This window comes from Polypterus senegalus, chromosome 17 (genome assembly GCF_016835505.1).
Source record: "Polypterus senegalus isolate Bchr_013 chromosome 17, ASM1683550v1, whole genome shotgun sequence".
NCBI lineage: Eukaryota > Metazoa > Chordata > Cladistia > Polypteriformes > Polypteridae > Polypterus > Polypterus senegalus.
This window is the reverse complement of record NC_053170.1, coordinates 70,228,863-70,245,821: the sequence shown is the minus strand read 5'-3', so window position 1 is coordinate 70,245,821 and position 16,959 is coordinate 70,228,863. Positions and strand designations below refer to the sequence as shown.

At 36.7% G+C, this 16,959-nt stretch overlaps 1 protein-coding gene across 10 annotated transcripts in view; it reads right to left on the bottom strand.

Moving 5' to 3' along the window:
- The window catches only part of adgrb2 (adhesion G protein-coupled receptor B2), a 1,037,854-nt gene that overhangs the window by 555,952 nt on the left and 464,943 nt on the right, over positions 1 to 16,959 (bottom strand). For 5 of the 10 annotated variants that reach the window (XM_039740905.1, XM_039740908.1, XM_039740904.1 and 2 more), the window contains exons 5-6: positions 11,567 to 11,731; positions 1,235 to 1,399 (exon numbers count right to left, since the gene is read on the bottom strand). The exons of 2 other annotated variants lie outside the window; for them this stretch is intronic. In XM_039740905.1, coding sequence (XP_039596839.1) covers positions 1,235 to 1,399; positions 11,567 to 11,731 — 330 coding nt within the window. The remainder of the gene's footprint in view (positions 1 to 1,234; positions 1,400 to 11,566; positions 11,732 to 16,959) is intronic. 3 more of the 10 variants (XM_039740910.1, XM_039740912.1, XM_039740909.1) reach the window with 2 other exon arrangements.

The following is a 16,959-nucleotide window of genomic DNA, read 5'->3' as shown; positions in this document are numbered from 1 at the left end:
CAGTTTAATGATAAAAGGAGACCCCACTTATGTGTCTTTTTTTGTTAATGACACTGATCTTGCACAGTCATACGGAGTTATAGCATGAAACTTTTAAAATGCCAGGAAGTGGCTAAGCCATCTGGAGGGGCAGAACGCTAGGTGTCTTCTGTGGACCTCACACGTTACACTAGTACTGCGTATTAAGTGAATATGAAAGTACAGTTGTTGTAAGCAACAGAAAGGGAAAGTCTGATCCATGAATGCAATTCAAACCAAGAAAAGGCAGAGAGCTAACTTAGTTTTTGGTTTATAAAATTACAAGAAAATCTGAAATCATGAAAGCTTCTTCTGTTCCAGTTTTCTCTTTTAAGGTTTTAAAATAGCGCCAAACTCCCTTTTGACAGTGAAACAATATAGGAGCCAAAATAAAATCACAATATGCAATGAAGAACACCACTTAAATACTCCAAGTGCCATGGAAATAATCCCAGTTTACTAGCAGAGACTATACCACCTGGCAGGTAAATTCTATGGTTTGACCAATGAAAGAGTAGAGCAATGCGAAGTGAAAGCTGCTTTGTGGACAGCACACCCAATTACAGTGAATGCCTTTTATGGTTTCACTGCTAATGATCTGCAGGAGTATCATTAATGCATCACTTTGTATTCCTTATGAATGCAAATGGGACATTTTTTACCCTCAAATAATAGTTTAGGTCCTTATACTAAATATGAAACAGCATCTATTCAGAGGAGTTAAATCAGGCACACCATGAAGAAAGGAATACAATTACTGTACTGTTATAGCTAAAAAGGAAACAGAAGCTTCAGAGTGCTTATCCTAAGGAACAGTGTAGTTTGAGCACTTATTCCTGACGAGAAAATAAATAAAAAAGCAAATAATCTAGTCATAATGGACTAGACATAAAGCTTGTGTCTATCGAACTGACACAAATCATCTTAAATTAAAGGACTGAATTATTAGACTTTGATGACCATTAACGTACAGCATGTCCAATGTTTAATGTTCACCTTTAAATGCAAAAGCACAAAGCCCTCAGCAGGATGGAGTCATTAAACAAACAGGCAAACATCTATTTTTAAATGTATGCATCTAGCATATTATCTGCAACTTGAGAGGTTTTATTTTGCTAGGAATAATCCATATTATATGCTTTCTAGGACAAAGTGGGCCCACAAAGAGACACAGAGATTCCCCTCTGCCCCACCTTACAGCATGGGGCTTACATACCTGGGCAGGCTGCACTAGCACATTCCCGGGTCTCCGCATGGGGACCTTTGCATTCCGTCCAGCCATGAACAGAGACATTGCACCTCCGTGTGCGCTGCTGCGTGCCATTCGAACAGGTCGCTGAACACCTAGTCCAGGGACCCCACTCCAACCACTGCCCCTCCACTGTCAACACATAAAACACACACACAAGGGAACCTGCCATTAGTCAAGGGCACAACATGGCCAATCCACAAACAATGCTCTGTTGTGAAATTTGAACCTTCATGCTTACATTCAGTGACAGGTGTCTTGTTGTTTGATGGGTTTGCAGTGCCAAAAAAAGAGTGAATGACTAGACAATCAATAATAATAGGAATTACTGGTGAACCTTTTATCTTCCAAGCACTTTTCAGAGAACAGGCTTGAACTATAGATCAAAACTGCTTGAGTGCCACTTAAGACAAGAGCTTAGAGTGGCTAAGTGACTTGCTTGTGGTCATCAGCAGGCGAGAGCTCATTTAAAACATATCTAACTAGCTGACTGGTTTATTTTGTAAAGGAGCTCATTTGAAAATTTATCAAAGGAATTAGAATTATTACCTTGCAAAACTGAGTTAAGATGTGAGTCATAGTGCCTTAATTTAGACTTCAGTATGCCTTTGGAAGTATTTAATATAAGGAAGTATTAATATGATACTTAAAATATCATACACACATGTAACATTGAATAAAACAGAACTACATTCTTTCACAATGACTGACGTCAATAATAAATGAAGACAGAACCATTTAACTTGTTGTCTCATTTTTGACAATTTTCGCCTATTGCTGCACCCTTCTGGCTCTGCTACCTGGCAACTGTAATCTTACAGCAGTCATATCCAGGAGGGATGCAGGGGAAAAACGGAGCCCTGGCCAAGTTAGAACTCTGCTTCTTCAATATCTGTGAAATGAGGGACCGTGGTAAGAAGCCCTAGCCCTTTTGTGACAGTGCTGGAGAGTAGCACAACTAAGCATTTAAGATGATTTTTCCCAAAATACAGTCCATATCAGTTTGGAAGAGCAGCTTTCCTTTGTCATTTAGCAATGGCTATTTTCTGTTTATTTGTTTGAGATCTCATTTTCTTATGTCATTCATGAGTGATATGAATGACTGTAGTAAGACCTTCAAAGTAATAAAGGACATGGCTGGATAACAGTGGGTGGGTAGTGCTGAACAGTGAGTTAACTGCAAATCTCAAGAGTTTAGAGAAGGATGCAGCATATCAACAAAAAAGACTTCACTGTTATATGCACCCGCAGGGTCTCTACAGCTGGCAGATAAGGAACAAATTCACAAATCTTCTCTGTTAAAGCTCTGTGAACTGCAAAGGTTTTGACTGCAATACTATGAGCAATCATTCTGAAACTCTGAAGCAACACTGCTTTGCAGCGTTCAATAAATTAGCATAGATATCACTTCTCATTATTCTGTACCATGGGGAGATTTCATTAGCTGCTTCACAACCATTGACATATGAGGCTGAATAAGCTGCAGCTCAAAACCTCAAGAACAGAATTAATAAAAAATTAAAAAGGGAACCAGTTGTTGAAAACTTCTCTCTCCTTTAGAGTTTTCCCCTTGGTAAAAGGCTTGCAGATGCGGGCTGCTACAGGTCTTAAAATAACTTGGGGTTTATTTACACTGGGGAGTATTCAGTGTATAGGGGTGACCCTTATAATTGATTTCCACCTTCATTGTGAATTTCCATGTTGTAATATTTTGCTTTCAATGGATGTGAATTTAATGAATCTGAATGGGAGTCTGAGAAAGAGCAGGGAGGTGGGTGTTCGTCATTGCACTGTTTTGGGCCAAGTGTTTTTTTCTTTTATTATATTCTGTCTGTGGAAGGCCTTGGATGACTATCTGGATTTGACGCTTTCTCCACTCAGCAAGGATAGCAAAGATGGCTAACTTTTCAGTATGTTCCCAATCAGCCATTTAAAGGAAGTCTGAGGGTCAATTTCTTTGTAGCACTTTGTAAGTCATCCTGGCTATATGAAAGAACAACTTCTTTCCCAGCCAAAAGGATATAAGGAATGTACGACAGATATCGGAGGCCTGGTGAAGTTCCATCCCCCTTCTGATAGGTGGCAGTTCTCCTCTTGAGGCATCCCAGTTTGGACACCATCAAGGATGCATGGGAATTGGAGTCTAGGTGTGCAGCCCTGTCGGAGTCCCTGGATGCTGTTAGAGGGTGCCATCAGTGGATGACTTACCTGCTTCCAATAGGACTTACCATGGTACAGGAAGCATTCATGGGTCCTGTTTAAAAGGGGTCCACCACCTCACCTCAAATAGCCAGAGTCGGGAGGCAGTGGGTGACACTCACCAGAAAGAATCAATTAATTGTGTGTATAAGGCACTGTTCACTTTAGAAAAGCATTGGTGATCAATACAGTGCCCTTATTTGAACCTGGGACTTTGTTGAACATGACTGTGTTTGGAGTTTGGGGGAGCTCCATACCAGTTACAGAATAATGGGGTAAAAGGTTAGAAAAGGTTGTGCACCCTTTGTTATTTATTAAATCATTGGAGGTGACACAGTTCATAAGGAGGACCATCCATCCATTTTCACTCTCACTAAGCCATGTTTAGGGTCACAGAGCCCAGAGTCTATCAAAGTCAGTGATGAGCCATGGACAGGGCACCAGTCTTACATAAGACAAACTCTTCCTGACACCTACACTCAGTCATGCAATGCCAATTTAGAGCTTCAGTAACCTAACCTGTTTGTTTTGGGGATGTAGAAGAAAAATCAGAGGACCCAGAAAACAACTTATGCATGCAAACTCTACACAAATGGTAACTAGGCTGGAATTCGAACTTGGGATTCTAGGACTGTGAGGCAGCACTGTTATTCATTAGATTTACTAACTTTAACTGCCAGAAACAGAAATCTAGGACTGAGAGTATAAAAGAGAATTGTAGTGACAGGAGTGTGAAACGGCAGCAGGAGCATTGTTAAAAATTTAGAACTGCTCATATATCTTTTGGAGGTGTATGGTGCTCCTCAAAGCACTAAGAAAGCTTAAGAAACTAATTGCTTGTGATTTAGGGATGTTAGCCTATAATGGTTCCAATGGCCATAAAAGCAAAGAAACCTTTATGTATGCTAAACAGTCAAGAGACCTAAAATTGACCTACTTATGGATTACTATTTTTATACAACTCTATGAGTGCCACTGAAACAGAATAAGTGTGTTTTTTGGAAATTCATACAAAATCCCACTGAAAGACTTGTGGACAGACATGCAACTGGGTAAAATGTTACTTTTTGCACAAGGCGATTTTCCGTAGTGATGGAGCTGCAAAAACGAGCTGCACCTAGCTGAGACAGCTGACAGACATGGCATCACGTTAAAATTTATTTGTGCAAAAGCTGCATTTAATCCTCTTTAAGGATCGTATTAGCCACCCAGGTCTCAGTGACAATAGGATCATATGTCAAGAAGAAATAGAACAGATTAGCGTCACTCTCCTTTGTTAGTTATGTGACCTTAGCCATTTTGCACCTTTGCCTTGAAGTGGGATTCCAGAATAATTTGAAAACTTGTGTGATCCGACATATTTACAAAGCAAATAATGAAACCTTGATTCTAATATTTACTAAATTATGGCTATTAACCCTGCTTCCACTTTAACAAGGGGGAGAAATTTATCACTCCCAAAACTGACGCTTAACAGAATTGAACCCTGTAGTTTTATTGCAGAGTGGGAGCTTATAAACAGAAAGATATGGACTGTTTCTTTGATCAAGGGATATATTTTTATATTTTCTATAATAATATTAAAAAAGCAGAGTATAAGATATTTTCAGGGATATGTTACTCCTTTAGATCATCATCACAGCTATAGCTATATATCTCTCTGACATTTAAATGGCTACTTACCTCAGGAGTAAAACAAACTGCTTTGCAACTGCAAAAGTCTCAAGTAAGATCAGAAACATTTACAACAGATAATATTGTTTATATAATATACCATTAATCTCGTTATTAACCTTTTAACTGCTTACTGTGAAAAGATTCCTTAGCTGTAACTTAAAATCAAATAAACTTTGCCTTTATATTTACAATAAAATTGAAAAAAAAAAAACTGCATGATTACTAACACATTTTCATATAACAGTTAAATATATAAAACAAAACAAAAAAAAAAAAACATGAAACATCTTGACTGAAACAGACAGGATACATAATTGCAGTTGATTAAAATTGTCACTTTTTACGTTCACAAGATAACATAACAAAAAATACATAAAACACAGATGTTGCAGATCTTCTGTCAGTGATGCATTATGTGCTTTCTATTGATCTACACATGTAACAGAAATATTCAAGCATCTGCTCCTTTCATGCAATACCAAGGACTGGTATTTCTTTATTTATATGCACTGTTTAATCCAGACGATGGGATGCTTCTTAGATTATCCTGCTCAAGTTTTCATTAGGAAGTCCACTAACATCCAGATTCACATCTGTAAGGGCAAATGAAACCATTCTGACCCCTGCTCCAAGCTTGTGGAAAGTGCCATGGCAGGGTGACACTGCTTCCAAAACACAAGAACAAATCTGAGCACAATCACAGTTCAAATTACAAAGAGACGCTTAGGATAATAAAGTTAATTATATACAGTGTACATGTCATGTACTATAAAAAGCTGCTTGTTCCTGTGGCACTTTTCACCTTGTGAGGCAAGCCACTAAGGATGGCACAAAAAATTAATTTAAGCAAATTTAAACTCTTTGCTGGCATTCAAAGAACAAAAAATGATCATGGCACTTCTTATTTGTTTTTTTTTGAACTGAAAAATGAAGAACATTTAACAGCTCATCTGTACAGGGTGCAAAGAGCAGTCAGTGTAGAGATTTTTCAAAATTAATCATAATCAGCCTTTACCAGTGAGTCTTGGGACTGTCAGTGATCAACCGTGAATGAAAACAAAAAAAATGAAAATTAAATGACAGAGTTTACCAGCAAGGTCGGGTTGAATCATTAACATTAACTGGAGAATGAAACAAAGAAAACCAATTTATCGTGTATGACAGGGCTCTTTGGGAAGAACAGTACAGTATAGGCAGGCAGGAACGCAGGCACCAACAATAGCAACGGAAGCTGCAGATATATACTGCGTAACTTAACTAACAGCTTGGGGAATTTGTTCAAAGTACCTGAGGACTGCTAGGAATGATCCAATAATTGGAAAGAGGTGCCTGCAGACCTTTAAAAACCTGTCTGAACACAGATGTGGTCACAGTGTTAGCAGACCTGAAAATTCAGCTTCTGCATATTTCTCTTTGTTTTCTGTTGATCTGCTTCTGTTCCTTTCAAAATAGGATTCTGTTTTATGCAAAAGCACTCAAAAAGAGCCGAGAGTGAATGTAAACAAATAAATAAAAACAGACCCCAATGTCACTTGCCCTCTGTCAATCTTTATTTGATATAGCACCTTTCATTGTGAGCACTAGCAACAAAAGAGCAGCCAGAAGTATTTGCATGTGTGCATCCTTGACACATAGGTACAATTAACTGTCTCCTTTGCGGTAAACACTTTTGCTGTAATTCAGAACTCTCCCACACAAAAAACCCACATGTGCTCTGCTTTTTCAGCTCTAGTGGGGTTACTCACACAGACCAAGAGAAGAGCCACTTGTGCAATGATGTGCCCTTCTGCTAAAAATGCAGCAGGATTTCACATTAGCAAAACATGTTCCTATTAAGTGCTGATGGGCATTTAGTCACGTTTCTCATTATCAGGATCGAAAGGCTTAAAGGGGAGGAAAAATGTAAAGTTTCAGTAGTCACACATGAACAGGTTATACGGTGTAAGAGAGAGCTAAAAATGGCAGTTGCAGTAGAATGGCTTTGAAAAGGGTGTCTCTCAAAGCTATGTGATGGGCAACACTGAACTAGCCATCATTCCAAGCTTCCACATGCTTTCCAGTTACCCATTTATTGTTTTTACTGAGCATAGTTAACTAGGCCCACTTCTATACTATCTGCCTGGAATCTAAGAGCAATAAGGAGTTGAAATTTCCCCTTCCAGTAAGGGATATAAGTGTAGCATAGACACAGGTGATCAGACTGTCACTACCAGCTGACAGATCGAGATTAAAAATTAAAAATCAATAAATGTTTCACTGATTTACCTAATCTGAATCAGCAACAGGGTGACAAAAATATGGAAGCCATAACACTCATCTGAAGGAACAGGAAGTTACCAGGAGAGCTATGCTGGTTTCACAACAGCTTGATTCCCCCACTGACAGTGTGTATAAGCATTTGCCTGCATAACTGTCTCCCAAATAAATGATAAGACACCACAGAGCTAAAAAGGAAATTGGAAAGGTAACAGCCTTAAACAGATTAAGAAAAATTGGAGCACTTTGAAAACTTTTTAAGCAAAATCAAAAAAGCAGACGATCTAGCCATGCTTTCAGTCTAAAATCTAAATTTGTCAGTCATTTTGACTTAATAATGTTCATTTCTGGAACTTTGTGCTTTTATTGCATTGCTGCTGAGTCACTGTTGGACACCCTGCCAGCTGTAGATGCCACTTTTGTACAGTTTCTTCATCTCAGAATACAACTAGGTCAGTTCGAGACAGCATAGGGTATAGGAAGGGGACAGTGAATCAATGACAAATATTTCCAGTCTTGATGGGATGGAATTCATCTGTAGATACAATTCTTTGAGCAGAACCACTCAAATGAACAGACCAGTCAATGGATATTTATAGTTCATTTAAAAAAGCCAAATTACTTAACATGCTGACTTGCATGCTGTTTTGCTTCCTGCAAGAATAAAACATTTCCATTCAAGGCAACATTTTTGAACTCAAAGGCATCTTTTGAAAGACAAATAATCCAAGAGTGGTCCACGTCTCATTCCCTATATTCTTTTTATCAAGGTGAAGACTGTGGAGTATACACCACACTTAAGAGTTTAAGGAGAAGAAATGAAGTACAGAATGAAATAACTTTTCCAAAACCTTCTTGTCACTATTCAATATGCTTCCTGGGAGGTGGACAGCAAGCGATAATTTATTATTGCTTGTAAATATAATACTCTGCCATTTGATGCCATTGCCTAATCTATATACATAAAAGTCAATGTGTGTGTGTGTGTATTGTATGTATGTTCCAGGATCACTTCCGAACAGCTGGAGCAATTTTCATGAAACTTGGTACAAATGTTTCTCATTGGTCAACTAAAAATACTGTAGAGTGAAATTATCCCTAACCCACCCCCTTCTGGGTAGGGTGGGGGGTGATCTTGCGGTCTTGTATGCATGTTATTATCCAGTTGACACTTGGAACGACACCGGAGGGCGAACTGGAGGTGATTGCCAGCATTCTTTATGTTTGAGTGCCACCACGGCCCTGTTACTTTTGAAATTAAATAGAATTGGCCAGTTCCAAGCGTCAACTGGATGATAACATACATACAAGACCGCAAGACAAGCACTTTACTGAGTCTTCAATGTTTGTTATTTTTTTATTTTTAAAATTGTGTTTTTTTATTACATTTTTCTCAAACAATTAAAATAAAAACAACTTTATTTTCCTCCCGGGCAACACCAGGTATTTCAGCTAGTACTGTATATTAAACAGAAATACTGCAAGAAGTGAAATGTTTAAAGATGTAGACGTCTGTGCCACATTCCTGCAGATATTCTCATAAATTATACAGTATCATTTAGGCTCTTTGGCACTTGTATCATATGGTGATTGCAGAAGGTGCAATGGTGAACCGTGCACTTTAATTGAGTAAGGCATTCAGGTCAAAGAAAGAAGTGGAGTTTCAGCATGAATAAAAGATACAGCACACTATCCATCTACCCATCCATCTAATTCAAGTATTCCAATTTGGGGTCATTAGACAGTGCTAAGAAGGACCAAAGTACTCCAGCTCAAAAGACTAGTTGTCCATGGAACATGAGTGGGTGATTTCAAAACTGATATGCAAAAGCACACTTACATCCCATTAGCTTGACAGAAAGACAAAATTGCAACATTTTCATTAAACACACAGATTAACAAATTGTACATACAGAATTTATTTAAGGAAAAATGGAAAGCAAAAATAAAGTAAACAATCTACTTTTGTCATAATATTTTAATCAACTGCCACTTTAATATCTGACAAAAGCCTTCCTCAAACGCAAACCACTTATGAGGTGTTGTGGATTTAGACCATGCCATGGTTTACCATTAAGGATGGAAGGCTCAAACACTAATCTGTTTTTCTTTATTCACATTAAAGTACTTTTTACCTTAAACATTAACAGGATTATTGTTACAGTATGTAAAAAGAGCCCTCACCTTGAATTGATCAAGCATGTAAAGAAAATGGATGGATGCATTTATGTTTGGGATGTGAAACATGGATGAATGGAATTAATGTATGAACTGTATTTTATCAGATGTATTAACATTTTCAACAGCTTGTTATTTTTTAATTGAAAAATTATACTGGATGCTGATATTAAATGGTTTTTAGTGTATTTATTAACGTTATTAATTTGTCAAAAATGTTTTTCTCTGGTACTAATTAACACCTGGGCAAGTACATGGTACAGCTGATTTCAAATAACATGACCAAGAGTTGGTTTTAAAACTAACATACTCTATTAGACTTATTTATAAGTAATGCAGGATCTTTTATATAAAACCTGTGTGCAGTAAACATTTTGACGTTCGTCCAGACTAACTCCCATATGTCCAGGATTGATGATTATAAGGCAAAAATTTGTACAGATGCCCAAAAGGTTCTGTGTGACCCTGATCTGCAAAATGGTAGCAAACTAAAATCTCACTTCATGACATTTCAGTCTGTTCTTCCCAGTGGAGGTTACAATGGTTAACAAACTCAGTTGGTCCAATGATACTTCCTGTCCTTCACAATGGTTTCCTGCTCATCCAGTGAATTTCCAAACATTCTAATGTCAACTGAAAGATATATTCCCTCGAGTTTCCAGTTTAATTTCCCTCATAATGAACAACAGCTGGTCTCATCTTCATCTGAAAAAACTAAAAGCTTTGTTTCGAAATCCTCACAGATTATTGGGCATTCTCAGTCACCAACAATATGCAAGAACTTTATTGTATGCCCACAATGTCATTACTTTAGACACTATTTCAAGGCTTGTTTTCCTATATGTGAACAGAATGTACATAGATTGACTAGTAAATTGTAAAGAATAATACATTCACTTTTCTCCCACTTCACCACTTCTGTTTGGTTCAACAACAGATAGTATCCTTCTTTGTTTATGTGGTACTTAAATGCCTACACTTAAGGCAGATCTACCATCACCAAAAAAGCCTATCTAAGGGAAAAGACCTTGATCTTAGATTTGGGGGAGTTAATTTACATCTCAGTTGTGACATACTGAACTGTGAACATCTTTAGTGTGCACTGCTAATCACAGCTAGATGAGGAAACATTCTTTACAAATAGCAGAGGTTCATGCTGAAATGAACCAGAACAACAAATACTTGCTTGAAGACAGTGTGTCTTTAATCTTTGTTAGATTGTGTCCTTGGTGGGATGCAGAAGTTTGCAGGCCCTGGGTAATCTTTCAAGAAATGTATTTAGTAAAGTGGTCTAAGGAAAGAAGTGTGATCCAAAATTCAACTGGTATAATAGAAAACCCATCCCAGGTTGGTGATTGGGTGGCCTATGGAGCCCTGAGAGATGTCTTTCCAACAGCATGTTCAATTACTGATTTCTTAAAAGATATCATTATATTATTAAAAAGAACATTTATAACCACTGTTAACATTAGATTAAGCCTAATGCTGACAAGTGCAGTATGTGGACTAACTTTTCCCAGTGTTTGTCTTAAACTAATTGTGTCTGTCATTGAATTATGCCTTTAATAAAAAAAACTTGACATAGCCATACCTTTTATACTTGTTTAATTGTCGACTCAAATTAGTGTAATTGTATATGAAGAAAGGATGGGGAAATAAAAGTTCTTTTAAAATGAATAGTTTTCCAATTTAAAATAAGTAAACTGATTAAAATTTCATTGTAATAAAATTGACTTAAATATAATTTTGCTACAATTTAAAAGGCCATCTTTTGAACTACAAGTTTTTCAGAGCTAAAAAATAAGTGTGATAAGTCAGTTATTTGTGACATGTATAAATATACAAAACACTGTTAGAAAAAAAAATACTGAATTTGAAATTAAAATGTTTCCTCTACTACGTAACAGACAAACATACAAAATCTTGGACGGGACAGACAAAGAAAAAAGAAAAATCAAAAGTTAAAGGTAGATGAGTGAATGTACTAACCAGGGCACACAGCGATATTGCAGAGTTTAGTTTGCACCTCTGGGCCCTCGCAGGCCTTCCCTCCATGCTGTGGAGCAACGCAGGTCCGTGTCCTTGTTCTGGACCCTCTCCCACATGTAACAGAGCACAAACTCCATGGAGACCATTCCTCCCACAGCCCGTGAACTGCAATACATACCAATAAACACCATGGAGGGTCACCAGTGCACTCTCTCAACTTCTAAACTACCACTTACTACATACTGTACGTTTTAGTTTACCTGGAAGGTGGTGTTCTCTCTCATCTGAAAAGTAAGCTCAACACATGCTTGTTAGAATCACCCAAGCTATAATTACAGTAGGAGTAAATGCTTATTATTTTAGGATTTTCAAGACAAATTCAGGCACTAATTCTAAACGTTCCAAAGAGTACAATAGAATTCATAGTAGTGTTGACCAGCATGCATGCATGAGGCAGCTTCGACATCATTATTAGTCATTTGGTGACATGAAGAGACTATTATTGTTGCCAATAATAGTGTAGTGAAGGTGACACATTAGATGATTATCAGATCTAGATGGTCTCATAAGGGCTGAATCACAGTTTCCAGCTTACTCATCTACAGTATGTTTATTAGCAATTGCTTTCCAGAAAATTCAGGTTTATTCATTGTGTGCGGTATGCTGATCCAAATTATTTGAAACCGAGTTAGATAATGTCTATGTTTCCCAACACCTTCTTTTTATCTCTAAACTCAGGAAACAACACCTTTGGGTAGAAGTCTGTTAACAGCAGAAAAAAATGAATTTATTGCCAATCTACCAGAATAAATATGGAATTTAGATATGGAAGAAAATCATTCTTGTTGGCACTAAAACACAGATAAACCCAGCTTTTTTTTGCTAATGGATGTATGATTTACTCTTCAGCATAATCAAATCAATTAAATTGGCAAATGGTGTCACTGAATAAAATTAATTATAGACTAATTGCACACAGTATTTCACACACTGCTGTTCATATTAAGGAAAATATCTTTATGTAATCTGGTTTCAATTGAAACATCAACCTACACACACACAAAAAAACATGTTTTTATGAGACTAATGTGAAATACCAGGAGGTGATACCAGTCTTTCTAACTCACTGTATAAGTATCCCAAGACAGTAAACATGGGAAAATGTTACTAAATCAAGATGTTATGATTAATCATTAAAATATGTGATACATTGAATATTGCATTCATCTAAAGCAGGAAGATCAAACAAAGTGCAATGTCAAAACAAATACAACTGTTCTAAGAAATACAGAATAACAATGGATACAATTTCTGCATTAAGGAGTTAAGGGAACTTGACTTTTGCTTGTTTCTAATAATATATTCTTAAGAAATATTTTCTTGGGTGGCGCAGTGGGTAGCGCTGCTGCCTCGCAGTTAGGAGACCCTGGTTCACTTCCCTGTGTGGAGTTTGCATGTTCTCCCCATGTCTGCGGGTTCTCCGGTTTCCTCACACAGTCCAAAGACATGTAGGTTAGGTGCATTGGCGATCCTAAAATTGTCCCTAGTGTGTGCTTGGTGGGTGTGTGTGTGTGTCCTGCGGTGGGCTGGTGCCCTGCTCGGGGTTTGTTTCCTTCCTTGTGCCCTGTGTTGGCTGGGATTGGCTCCAGCAGACCCCTTGTAGTTGGCCTTGTAGTTTGGATATAGTGGGTTGAATGATGGATGGGTTGAAATATTTTCTTAGAAATGTAATTGGGGCAGGCAGTGGACCTGGAGCTGGCATCAGAAGTTTACACCATCTGGAATCACTTAAGCAAGGATGTTTGTCATGGTGCTTCACAGAGGTGATATGATGCACACTTTTGATAGTACAGTGCATTATTGTTTTACCTTTCACATTATAAATTCAGATGTTTGTTGCTCTATTCTCATACAATCAGCATACATTTGAAAGTCAATGGCATAAGATATAATATTTTGGAGCTGAGTTTGCTATATAGTGTACCCTTACATGATTACAGCATATTTAGCTTCTCTAACAAAACTATGATTTTCACATGTGAAAATCTTGTTACATTACATACCTGCAAATAAAATGCATTTATCTGCTATAAAACCTGTTTTTATTCCACATCAAGCAAAACAACTAATAAATATGTATTCTTGTGTAAATACATTATTTAAAATGGAGGGAAGCATTTATTAATTTTAAGATTAAACACCAAGTGCATTTCCAATATGTTTTCTGCACAACCTTTGGTCTGTTTTTTTTAGAAATCAAAGGGCAATATCAGGATAAAAATAAATTACAATTCATATTTTTGACATGTGCCATATGTTGCAGAGTAAATATGATATGGCCTGAATTATTATCAGCATCTTCAGTTAATGACCAACACACATTCTACCGACTACTATGCTTTTGCAATAATTGATGTTAGAACAACTTTTTAAGTGGACAAATAAACTGGTCAAAATGAAACTCCCACTCCTGCCTAACACAGACTTGTCTTTGCAGACAACTTTTTCCTTTAACTATATCAATCTGCTATTCAATCTGCTATTGCTGCTAAAAAAAGCTGATCCTAATGGAAAATCCAGATAAGGTAAACTACCATAATGACAACAACCCAGGAATAGCTTTATCCATCATAGTGAAGTATATTAAAAGGTTGGTGATTGAAAACATTACTACAAAATCTCTGACAGCTTAGAATCACTTTGATTTGTAATTCACCATAAAATATCCAAAGATGAAAATACTCCCCCAATTCCCTAATCAATATTATATTGTACATCATAGTTCAACAAGTAATATAATATTGTATAAGCTCATCATCAGTTTAAATGACGCTTGTTCTCAATATCTTTATCTTTAGGGAATTTTAAACGTTCTGAGTAGAATCTCTCCTTCTGTGATGAATGTTAAAAAGTATTCCTCTGTGAAAGCTCTAAAAATAGGAACCCCCAGTTTTGTGTACTCTATCCAATGCTTTAATCTGCGCTTACATATAGCTAGAAATATCTTTAACTTTAGATTCTCCCATGACACTACCATAACTGGTCTCATCATCAACAATGATAACATTGCCCACATAGAAACAGGCTAAGGTTCTAGAAATGTGGTGCCAAGAGAAATGCTTCTACCTAAATGTGAGTAGGACCAAAGATCTGGTTTCAGTAAGTGGAGATGAGGAAGACACTCACCCATTTAAAGCAATGGACTGCAGCAGAGACGGCCAGCAGTTGTAAGTTCTGGACACATTGATCTTTAACAATATAACTTGGTCCAACCACATAACTGCAGTAGGTGAGAAGGCACACCATTGCCTCTTCATCCTTTGATATGTATTCATAAGCATAACCATAGATACAGATGTACAATGGCAAGTTCACTTGCTTCATTGCCTGTTATAGTTATTGGTAAATTTTAATTGTTCATTTTTATTGGGCATATTTCAGAATTTACTTCAGAGACAAGAAGTACCTGATGAGTGAAGAGTTGCAAATGTGACTAATCTACAAGAAGGGAGACAAAATGGATTTGGTAATTATAGATTAGTAAGTCTTATTTCTATAAAATACAAAAAATATGGAAACATTAATAAGAAATAAACTAGAAAAGAGAATTTTAAATAAATGCCAGAACAGGGCTATAGGTTTATTAGAAAAGATCCTGCCAAACCAGCCTTTTAGATTATTTTGAACAGATAACTGCAGAAATTGACAAAGCAAAGAAGATGACATAATTTATTCAGATCTTCTAAAAGCCTTTAATAAAGTGAAGGTTAAACAGGAAGCTACTATCATCAGAGTTAACCTACAAACCTGAATCTCAAGTTAGTTAACCGGCAGGAGAAAAAGAGTGTACTTTTTCTAATATATACAATATTTATAACGTTGCTTGAAAACACAATTTTATACTGTAAAAATTGTTGAATATAAATCAAAGAGTGTTCTTCTGTATATGCAATTGATTATTGTGTGAGATGTTGGTCATCACAGAAAAGACATAGAAGCACTTAAAGCTGTGAGGAGCAGAGCAACCAAGAACATCCCAGAAACAATGGCCATGATCTACTCTAACAGGCTCAAAGGATTAAACCTGTTTAGTCTGGAGCGGTGGAGACTGAGAACCAAATCCAGGTCTTCAAAATGACTAAAGACATTGATGAAGTGGATGTAGCAGATTTCTTTTGACTAAATGACAAATCATGTACTTAAGGGCATAATTGGAAATTAAGGGAAAATACATTTATAGCTCAAGCCAGGAAGCACATCTTTAAAACATTTGGGAATCTGGATTACAAGTTGTGTAATTGAAGCAGAAAAATTTGACAATTTTTAAGTAGTATGTGGATGAGGTATTAGCTGAACAAATAAGCTTGATTAACTAAAAAGGCATCTTCTGATTTGTCAAACTTCTTAAGTGCTTATGTTCTCATGTAAAGGATTACAGAGGGTCATGGAGACCACCAACATTATTATCATAACAGTTTGTAAGTCAGGGAGGCAAGATTCATTAAAGAATCAAAATTCCCAAGACATATCATTTTTTCTCTCCTCTGTTTTCTGCCACGAAGAACATGAATTTAAAAGACTGCACCTCCACAATTAATAGTGTAATGACAATTTGTTTTAATTATATATACCTATGACAAAAAAAATAATCTAAACTTACTGTGCTCAAGCGGTAATACAAACAAATTGAATTAGATTTTTTACTGTTTATGTAAACCTCCTTGGAAATAGTATACAGTACATCATGAAAGATATTCTATTAAAATAACATAAAGTGGCTCTTTTAGATAGGAGTATTAATTTCTGCTGACTGCTTTATTTTGTCACATCCGCTATGGGAGGATAAATGAGTGCCTCATAAGGCAAGTGTCAAACAGAAGCATCTTCAGTGGAAATCTGAGACCCTTTGACACTAACACTCCAACCTGGACTATGAGCCACTCTTTATCACTCCTGGTAGTATCCTCTAAATATTTATGGAAGCATATTAATCTATCTTGAAATTAAGTAATTTCTGTATGTGTCTGATCTCTGTTAAGTAATACCCGTTCCTTCAGTTTTACTATTTATTTTCATTATTGTGTAATTTAGTAATTCTCTTTGCAGAATGCTCAGTATATGGAATAAAACTATTTAATCTGCCAGATTTTACAGTTTCCTTTCATTAAATGAACATTCGATAGAGTTGGACAAAGTTATTACTAAAAATGTGTGTTAATCACCTGGGGATTTCGCAAACAGCTACTATGCACTCACAGAGTGATCACCAAATGCGAATCATGTACCTAGCATGAGTGTGTATGCATTGTGTACAGTATGTATTCTGTTAAATTCTAGCTTTAAATAAAAAACACACACACCCAGCAATGGCTCAGAGCAAAACTAAGTATTAC